Genomic DNA, 10987 nt, shown 5'->3' on the forward strand with positions numbered 1-10987 from the left:
TCACTCTAAGATCAGACGGGCAGTGCAAAGCAGTGTTTGTCCTTACAGGAACAGGGACAGTGCCTCCACTCCTCCCATGAGGTGTCTGGAATGTTGCTTTTCGGCATTGCAAGGTACATCCTACCCTCACGCTGAAGGACCCAAGGGCAGGCAACATGAGCAGCGGGGAAGTAATATGCGCTGTTCATAGAAGGACAAAACATGGAGATGACTCTAAACTGTAGTCAATCCAAATGATGAGGAAACCACCCCAGTGAGATCCAGGGATAAAGTCCTTCCGAAGTCCAAGCCAACCTGCTTTTAACAGTTTGGTTACAGACTGTTTCCAGGAGCAGATGTCATCAGACCTTGCAGCAAAATGCTGTACCTATTCAATTAAGACTTCAAATTTGAACTATCCACTTCTGTAAGGTGACCTTACACTTTCAGAAAAACTTCTGATTATTTTTGAGGTCTGCTCTATAACTCATCATTTTAGCTTTTTTTTTCTACAACATAAAGTAATTTGGAAGCTTGCTTCTCAAACATAATGAGCTGCCTGTCTACAAAATCAGGAAAATCAGCTCTGTGTCAATTTATGTTTGAGAAAGTTGGTTTTGCATCCAAGAGATCTAGAATTCTCGTTCCCCACCAATAACCTTTTCCAAACACAACAGTTCAGCTCTTGGAAAGTTTTCCCGTGCATACGTATCAGGAGGACCTCTCGAGCCAAGTACCGTGATCCATAAGCAAACCAGACATAGAATCCCACTAAGTATAATGGAAAGCCTCCTAGCACCTTGGTAAAACACCTCTTACAAACCCACAGCAGCACTAACAAAAAAGAGTAAATAAAACAACGTGATGCTACCCTGACCTCACCAACACACAGCTACTAGCAGATCTTTAACATCACCAACACACAGCTACTAGCAGATCCTTTCAACTGCTGTGCTTACAGAAGTCTCGTTCCATAAATATTCTCCACGTTTCAGCAGAAATGCGTATATAACTAAATACAAAGTGAGCACCTTGGTCCTCTCTGCCACTTCATCTCATATGTCTTACAGAAGAAATGCCGCTACAACACAGTTCGAAGATAATGATGTACTCTGTATTTGAGGGTCACACATTCAACTGCAGCTACCTACTGTATTCCAGTAGTAACAAATGGAAGAGATACTTCAAAGAGCACATTATCCCAGCTCTAATTTATGCATGCTCCCTCTTACCATCAAGCCATTTATTTTAAACCTGTCAGATGTACTTGTAATGTTGCATCATGAATAATTTAAGTAGTAATCTGTATAAACCAAGTTTATAAACTTAACAGCAGGTACAGTACCTTTCATTCAAGCAGACTCCTCTCTGATAAAGTACAAGAGATCTTTGACTACTTCAGCACGTATTCATTTCATGCACTCTGAACTTCAAAAAATTCTTTCCTACCTCAAATCAAACTCTGCTACTCAAACAGTACTATAGAAGCAGCTGACTTAAGTACCGTATTAATTTGTGAACTGTTTATATTGAAGGAAAAAACTATAAAGCTTCTGGAACAATCAGTAAAAATGACCCACCACGCAATTCAACAGCAGGAAAAAAAAAAAAATAAAAACAAACCACATTTGTAACATTTTACTCTATTGTTAAGAACTTTAATATTCCAGGCATTTGCCAAATGTTGTCACGTTCTGACACTGCTCCCCTCCCCAGGGAGAAAGAATGATCAGCAAAGAACTCCAAAAAAAGCCCACCTGTAAAGAGAAAGTGTTTTGATCAGTGGATGCTCACACTTCCAAGTAAACAAAGCTATCTTTACAGCATGTAATGGCACCAATAAGAGGTTTGCAGATAACACCAACCCTGACTGGTCACAGAGCTATTTCAATAATAGGTGCCTTGCTAGCAGAGCTTAGCAAACAAACTCATTAGGTCATTGGACTTGCCCAAAACACACATCTTCACCAACTAAGTACTCACAGAAGCAGAACTCCCAGTTTTTAAAACTATTACAGTAAGGCACATACATGTGCAGTTGTCCTATATCCTGCCTAAAAAGTTTCTTATTTGTAAAATGTACACTTCTTTTTAAATCAAGAGCATAGCATGAACTTCTTAAAGCACAACCTGGTTAGCATTCCTCTTCATTGACAACCTTAACACGAATTATTGCTCCAAGTTATTTTCAAAATGACTTTGTGCTGCTACTAAGGCACACATTTGCTGTTCTAACAAAATATTTACGAAGTGGATTTGTTCCTCTACAGTAATATTCTCAGTACTTTATTAGGGTGTGAGGTCCCTTCTCAATGGGTAGATCAAAGACAATAGACTCGTTGAAAAACTATCTGGGCAGTCAATGAAACATATAGATTCTTATTTTTCCTCCTAACATCAAGTTTACCAAGTAAGGAACAGAGTAATAGGGAATGCACATATTTATTAATTCTGGAATATCCAGATAAGTAAATTTATACGACATTAAAGCTTAGAAGTCATATGCAAATCAATCTGTAAATAAAGGAAGAACAATTTTGCTTTACAGCACATTTTAAATAATCTTGTGCCACAACAGCAACTTCTTGAGGATACCAACATTGAAGAAGTTAATTGGTGTCTTAAAAGATACCCTAGGGGAACTGCTCATATTTAGCATTTGCAAAGGTTAAAAAGAAAAACTTTCAGTGATAAATGCAAGTTAAACCTTCACAACACCATGCTAACTAACATCAGTTTTGCCAGAATGCATTAATTAATGAACAAGTCAAACTATTATCAAACTTATTTAGCTAAAACAAGTCCTGCCCAAGGGAACAACAGCCTATTTTTGAGTTTGAGGACTTGGTACAGCTCTGTTTGCAGAGCACAGAAACATATGAATGAACACTGTATCTTGCTAATCATTTGCCAGTCCTCAAAGTTTGTCTCAGAGAGTTCTGGACAAAAGAAAAAGACAAATACAGTACTACAGAAATCAGTCCAAATTGTACCTGTCGTGGCTTGGCTAAGAGGGAAAAAAACCACACCACCACACCAACCACAAACGAGACAAGCTGGCTAACAACTGCAAATGTGTCTTCATCAACTACTGTTTGTTAAGTTCTGCTTTTGTCCAACAACAACAACATACTAACACTATTCTCTTTAAAGTGGCTTTCATAAATCATAAAAACTAATCCAACTAACCTACACAAAGAAGCTGTCTATACAATTTACAGTGATAGAAAAATTATACATGTCAAATACCTCAAAATACTAAAACAGTATTTCTATCTTTCAAACATATCATTGCATTCCTGAAGTCTTTCTGAACACAGAACTCTTAAAAGCAGCATGTCCCATTACCGCCTAAGTCTTAAAAGCTCGACTTTGGCAGTAATACTTGAAATGAACTGAAACTACAAATCTGCAACAACTTTAATTATGAGACTCAGAGAATTACTCAAACTGTAGCTTTTTTTAGAATTTAGTAACATACACAACAGTTTTCAGTAATAAACTGCAGGTCACCCATTCCTATGTCAGCACTCACACATATAAACTCACAACAGCTGCTGGTTGATAAAATCACAAAACATTTCCACACGAGAAAGCTTCACCCCAAAATCCAAATAGGAATATATTTAATCTCATAAACCAAAGTTTAAAGAACTTTTTCAGAAAGTTGTCATTGATCCTCAGTCATCACCCTTTCAAGAAAGAAAAATATACTCATCAAGTTTATTTATTTAATTAATAATATAATAACATAGAGAAACACTCTGATTTTTTTAAATACTTTACTTCAGTAGTTTATAAGTTATGAACTTCAGGGCCATTACAGAAGATGAGCTAGATAGGTTATCTGCGTGAGATCACAGAGTTAACACCTAATGTGAGAAAAACAGAATTCCTGCATATATTATTTTCTTTCTCTCTCAAAGTTCAGGACCGTAAACAAACTTCTCTTCAATTAAGACTGCAGTAGCTCACAATTCACACAGATGGAATAGACACACAATATAATTAATCATTTAACAAAACTGTCTCTTCTGGTCTCACCAAGTTAACAGTTCCAGTGTTAAAATCCACCTCAGAATAAAACACAGTTAATGGGGAAGATGAAAAAGCTTCAGTTAAACACGAACTGAAATTGTCCTTAAAAGATAATAGCTGTAGCCCTGAAATGTATTTTAATTCTAAATGCATAACAGAAATTCTCACTGAAGACATTCTCCTTCAAGATTTTCCTAGTAAATGCCAGTTTAGCAGAAAATTAAACAGGATTTGAAACAACTTTTCCCAAGGTAACATATACTGATAGAAATTAATTATTTACCAACGAAGACAGATTAAAAAATCACCACATGTAAATTCCTCAGCCCTAGATGTTGTGTGTATATTTCAAGATGAAAACAATTTCAGTATCCCTGGAGCTGCACTTTAACTGTACTCCAAATTAGTTTGAGGGAACAACTGGCCAGGGAAAAGATAACAAAAATTAACACAAGAGTTTATCAAAGCTGAGCCAATAAATCATGCCTTCTGTTGTACAGAAATTAAACTAATTGATCTGTCTTCCTGCTCTCTGCATCTCTTTCCTACCTTCTCACAACACACTTCAGAACTAGATTTAATTTCCCCTCACTGTACACAGAGTATTTCTCTCCCTCAAGTGTTGGTTAAGCACTGAAACTTCTAACACACATCATCCTTCCACACCCATTCCTCTGCCCTCTCACGTTCTCAAAACATTTTGCCCAATATTAGCTAAGTCACCACCATTTCCTAAACTTTTCAGTTTCTGAGTCAAATGAGCCTTTGCTCCAGTTCTGGTACGGAAACGCTTTGAAAGTACAATCTAACTCAATCAAAAAGTCAAAGTACTGCCTGGCTCACTGCTTCTTGCCATGGACCCAACCACCACCACTCCCTGAACAGTCTCCTCCTCTCCTCTTTCTGATCAGCCTGACCAACACAAATTCCACAAATGCTCTGGCATATTTTCTTCACAACCTCAATTTGAGAAGGAATTATCCAACTCCCATGTAACAATATTCCCTAACCAGTAGGCGCATAGAAGGCTGATATGGAAGCTAAGCATGTGCAACACCAACACTCAGAAGGTGATGGTTGTGCTTACTAAGCAACCTGGGAGAGAGATTACACACACACAGCATGAGCTGCTCTTTATTAACATCAGAAACATAAAATCCAGCCTGGATAGACAAACAAAAGCACAGTTAACATGAACAGATCCACCTGGATCAGTCTCAAGTACCAGTCAGATCGAAAACCATTACTTGTATTCTAAATGTTTAACCCATTCCCCTCTGGACATTCCATCTGAAAACGTACACAAAGGTGAAAATCAAACCCCCACCATGCTCAAGGTAAAAAAGGAAAACAATCACTGAGTTCACACTTTTGTCTTAAACACATCGCTGGGATGAAACAGTCTCCAACAGTTATAAGCTTTATACATCAAATGCACTCTTACGCCAGCACATACTTTATCTTAATTAGGGCTCTTTTTATTTTTATTTTTGTGCCTTTCTAACAAAATCCCAGGAAATTCTCAACTTTTTTACACGACTGTGTTTGAATCAGAAGTTTTCCACTGAAGCTACCTGCATTTTGAAGAGACTTCTGTCATATAACCACAAACAGATTTTATATAATTTAGCATTAGAGGGATGGGTCTCTCCCCTCCTGTTGTAACTCCTTTGTATTCCTATTTAGGAATGCCTTGCTTGTTTGACCGAAAATGGAAGTGCCTTTTAGCTATGACACAGTATATATGAAAAACAAATAAAAATTAAGATTAATCTTCCTTCCACTATTGTGGGGAGAGAGAAGAATATGAAGAGATGCAAAACATCTGCTCTGGAGATCATTTTTCCCCCTAACAGCAAAATTCTTTCAGCAATAACTTGTGAAAACAAAGGCTATTAAACTGTAAACTACAAAGACAATCGATTAGAGGCAGTATTCAGCTAAGACAAGTTTCTCAGCTTATCTTCCCATATTTAAATGCCTAGATCTTCTTCTTCAGAAGAAATTTCATTTGGGAGAGTCTTAATTGGGTCATTTCAGCTAAGTGGCAAGCGCAAACACTTCAGGGGACTGGAATCTAAAAAACCAAACATATCATTCCTGCATTATTTTATTGCCAGAGCTGGGTGAGCATTTTTATTTGAAGGTGTCCTGTACAAGGTAAACAAGAAAATAAATTGTAAGCCTGTATCCTAGCAGCTTAAGGATATACAGATCTCCTCTCCTGTTCTGTTTCTCCATGCTACTCGATACTTTGTAAGCCCTTCCCTGAAGAAGGGCACTGGGGTTTTGTTTTCAAACTTAAAAGAATTATCTTCCCTCTTGAGAACAGCTCTAGCCAAAAAGTTCCACTCGTGAAAAACTGCATCTCTCCAGCCCTGGCTGGCCCAGCCACTCCAGCTAAAGCCTAAATTGGGCCTTAATTTGCAAGAAGTTAATTGGCATTCACTGGCTAATGAAACGAAATATTACTCAATATGCATTACAGACTCCAGCCATGCTCTTCTGGCTCACTTTTTATTTTTTTGCAGTCAGCCTCATTGTCGGTGCATCCAACGAACTTCCCTTTCTTTACAACCCAAAACTATTACTTTTAGAGAAGCCTGTCTGCCTCCTGAATTCTTCCCCTTTATATTTAAAATACAGAAAATTGATCTCCGTGTTCTGTATCTTTCTGAAAGTGAGAGGCACACCACAACAGCTCAAGGAGTTTGCTGAAAAGCACAGAGCTGAAGAAATTAAAGCATCGAGATGCAGTAAAGACACATCCCTGTTTCTGCAGACACCAAAGGAGAGGGTCGCTCTTTAAAACGGTTGGGTTCCAAGGTACATTTAACATCTCCCTGCCTACAGAAACACCCCAGAAATGTCTAATTTCATGCAAAGGATCCTCAATCCAGGACACGGCAGCAGGAAACCGATCAGCGTAGGTAGGGAGGAGGTGATGCTCGCAGGCTCCTCGCCTGCACCTCCACAGAACCGCAGGTTTGAAACGCACGACAACAAAGTCGGGGCTTTTGCGACTCCCGAGCAAGACAGACAGACAGACAGAGGACCCGCAAAGAGAGGGGGGCCCGGGCACCCCCGGGTGTGCGGTCGCGCACGACGAGCCCCGCTTCTTTCTGCTCGACCAACTGCACAAACCTCAACGGCGAACGCAGCGCAGCCGCTTAGAAACAACCATCGCCTTTAGTACAGCCCCACGGCCACCGAACAGTCCTGCCTCTGCTAGAACGTACGCTATCAGCCTGCAAATTCGTTTTAAAAAAATAAATAAATAAAAGCAGACCGTGACCTTTAGATTGCGGGATGCCACCGTAATCCTGCTCCCCGAGCAGGGCGAGCGAAACCCTTCCTCGGCAGTAAAGCAGCAATAAAAGGCAAGGTGCAAATTTCCAGGAATTCTCCACTCGCTATGGCAGGTTATTGCATACAACCTCTAAATATTGACAAAGATCAAGCTCTTTCCGTGCGGGGAAAGCAAGCACGGCTCTTCCCAGCCTGCAAGTGTTTACTACGCAGCTCGCAGCCCTGGCTGCAGAGGTCTGAACGCTGCGCCAGGCTCCGGGTTGGATGGGGGGGGATGCAAAGCATCACCCCCTGCTCCGAGCGGGGCTGCGGTCTGCGCAGGGAGGGGGTGAAAGCAGCTCTCCCACACGCACACACCCCGGGAAGGAGGGAAAGAAAGGGAGACGTGCAGCCCCAGGTTGTTAAACGTACTCCAGGAGCAGGCGCGGAACCCGAGGAAAACACGCGCATCCCCGCGGGCAGGCGAAAAACGGCCTTGACACAAACACCCCCCAGCACCGATACAGGGGGGGACAAACACACACACACCCCCAGCACCGATACAGGGGGGCACAAACACCCCCCAGCACCGATACAGGGGGGGCACAAACACCCCCCAGCACCGATACAGGGGGGCACAAACACCCCCCCCAGCATCGATACAGGGGGACAAACACCCCCCCCAGCATCGATACAGGGGGACAAACACCCCCCCAGCATCGATACAGGGGGGCACAAACACCCCCCAGCACCGATACAGGGGGGAACAAACACACACACACCCCCAGCCCCGATACAGCGGGGGCACAAACACCCCCCAGCACCGATACAGGGGGGCATAAACACACCCCCAGCACCGATACAGGGGGGCATAAACACACCCCCAGCACCGATACAGGGGGGGCACAAACACCCCCCAGCACCGATACAGGGGGGGCACAAACACCCCCCAGCACCGATACAGGGGGGCACAAACACACCCCCAGCACCGATACAGGGGGGCATAAACACACCCCCAGCACCGATACAGGGGGACACAAACACCCCCCCCAGCACCGATACAGGGGGGCACAAACACCCCCCCCAGCATCGATATAGGGGGGCACACACAGAGGGAATCCCTTATCAACACAGCCCCTATAGAAGAAGCCCCCCTCCCCGTACACATAGAGGAATGCCCCTTACAAACACACCCCCATACTGGGAGCTCCACACACACACACACAGAGGGAGACACACAAAGCCACAAACCGGGAGCCCCCTCATACGGACACACACACAGAGCCAGCTCCTCCACACACCCTGAACAGGGACACACACACGAGGATCCCCTGTCACACACAAGGAAGCCCCTTACAAACACACACCCCTATAGAGGGAGCAACCCCGACAGACAAACGTACAGAGGGAGCCCCTCGCACACACACACATCAGAGGGAGCCCCTCGCACACACACACATCAGAGGGAGCCCCTCGCACACACACACACACATCAGAGGGAGCCCCTCGCACACACACACACACATCAGAGGGAGCCCCTCGCACACACACACACACATCAGAGGGAGCCCCTCGCACACACACACACACACACATCAGAGGGAGCCCCGCGCACACACACACATCAGAGGGAGCCCCGCGCACACACACACATCAGAGGGAGCCCCGCGCACACACACACATCAGAGGGAGCCCCGCGCACACACACACATCAGAGGGAGCCCCTGGCGCACACACACACACATCAGAGGGAGCCCCTCGCACACACACACACATACACGGAGGGAGCCCCTCGCACACACACACACAGGAACACCCCGCTTCCCCACACACACACATACAGCCACTCAGGGGAGGACAGGGGGACCTCCTCTTCTCCCACATCCACAGAGGGATCCCCGTCTTCCCTGCCCCCCCCCGCCAAACACACACATCCAGACAGGGAGGCACACATATACGGGGACACCACACACACACACAAGGACCCCTCCTCCTACACAGACATATCCGCAGGAACACTACAAACATACATACAGCTACATAGGGATACAAACACACTCACAAGGAGTCCCCCCCCCAAAACATACACACACACCCTCCAACACACACACAGAGGAAAGCCCCCCCATCCCAAAAACACACATAGGGAGCTCCCCCCCAAAAAACACACAGAGAGGGAGCCCCCCCAAACACACACAGACACAGAGGAGCCCCCCCCAAACACACAGACACAGAGGGAGCCCCCCAAACACACACACACAGAGGGAGCCCCCCCAAACACACACACGGAGGAGCCCCCCCAAACACACACACAGAGGGAGCCCCCCCAAACACACACACACACAGAGGGAGCCCCCCCAAACACACACACACACAGAGGGAGCCCCCCCAAACACACACATCAGAGGGAGCCCCCCCAAACACACACACATCAGAAGGAGCCCCCCCCAAACACACACACACATCAGAAGGCGCCCCCCCCAAACACACACACATCAGAAGGAGCCCCCCCCAAACACACACACATCAGAAGGAGCCCCCCCCAAACACACACAGAGGACCCCCCCCAAACACACACACACAGAGGGAGCCCCCCCCTCAAACACACACAGAGGGAGCCCCTCAACACAGCCAGGGAGCTCCCCCCTCCCCATGCCGCCCCCTGCACGCTCCTTACTCACTTTCCCCATTTGTCGGCCACAAACAAAGCGTGGCGAAGACGAGCAGAAACCCCCAGAAGACGGCGAGGGACCCTCCTCCAGCGCCAGACTTCATTCCTCTTTTTTTAATTGGACAAAATCCCTCTTTCCGGAAAAAAAAAAAAAGAAAAACAAACAAACAAACGAGAGTCCAAAATCGTTCGCTTTCTTTTCTCTCCTCTAAAAATAACGAAGGAGGAGAAAGGCGGGCGAGAAGCGGGTCTGGGTAAATAAATCCACGTTGCCTCAAGAAACGAACGAATCGAAGACCCTTCGGACTGGCGAAGCGACGGGGTTTTTTGAGGTCCCTGGGTGTTGATCTTCCGGAGCAACCACACCGAGAGCACACGGATACTCAGGATGCATCAACGGCGGCCCCGACAACAACAGCAGCAGCGGGGAGGAGGCGGCATGGGAGCCCCGGGGCCCGGCGGTCCCCGCTCAGCGCCGGCCGCGCTGGAGCCGGGGGAGCCGCGAGCAGGAGGCGCCTCGGGGCTCCGCATCTTCAACCTCCATTTTCAAACGCAGAGGCAGCGCGCACTGAAAAAACCGGGAGGGAAGGCGGGGAAGGGAGGGAGGGAGAGAGGGAGGGAGGGTGTGCGCGACCCAGACAAATCTTATTACAAAACAACAGCCGCGCACGGGGCTGCCCCGGCGGGGTCCCCCCCCCGGCTCCGCTCGGCGCTGGAGGAAACACCCCGCGCGCAACCACCGCCCGCCGGCTGCGGGGGCTCCCGAAATGCGGGATCGCGAAGGAAAATGAATCGCAAAAGCTTCGCCGCCACCCCTACTCCTCCTCTTCCTCTCCTCGGCGCCGCTGCCACAGGATCCTTCTCCCAGAAAGAGGAAAAAAAAAAAAAAAAAAAGGGAAAAATCCAGGACACAGACACAAAGCAGCAGCAGGGCGAGCGGAGCTCAGCACCCCGCCTCCTCCCCCCGCAGCTCTGCTCCTCGCATCCCTCCGAGCCGCCTCGCCATCACGC

At 46.0% G+C, this 10987-nt stretch overlaps 1 protein-coding gene across 2 annotated transcripts in view; it reads right to left on the reverse strand.

The window, feature by feature from the left end:
* Positions 1-10345, reverse strand: part of IGF1R (insulin like growth factor 1 receptor) — a 189257-nt gene extending 178912 nt beyond the window's left edge. The window contains exon 1 of one of the 2 annotated variants that reach the window (XM_069867140.1): positions 9987-10345. In XM_069867140.1, coding sequence (XP_069723241.1) covers positions 9987-10080 — 94 coding nt within the window. In that variant the 5' untranslated portion in view covers positions 10081-10345. The remainder of the gene's footprint in view (positions 1-9986) is intronic. The other variant, XM_069867139.1, reaches the window with a different exon arrangement.
* Between the last annotated feature and the right edge of the window lie 642 nt (positions 10346-10987).

Source organism: Phaenicophaeus curvirostris, chromosome 12 (assembly GCF_032191515.1).
Source record: "Phaenicophaeus curvirostris isolate KB17595 chromosome 12, BPBGC_Pcur_1.0, whole genome shotgun sequence".
Taxonomy (NCBI): Eukaryota; Metazoa; Chordata; class Aves; order Cuculiformes; family Cuculidae; genus Phaenicophaeus; species Phaenicophaeus curvirostris.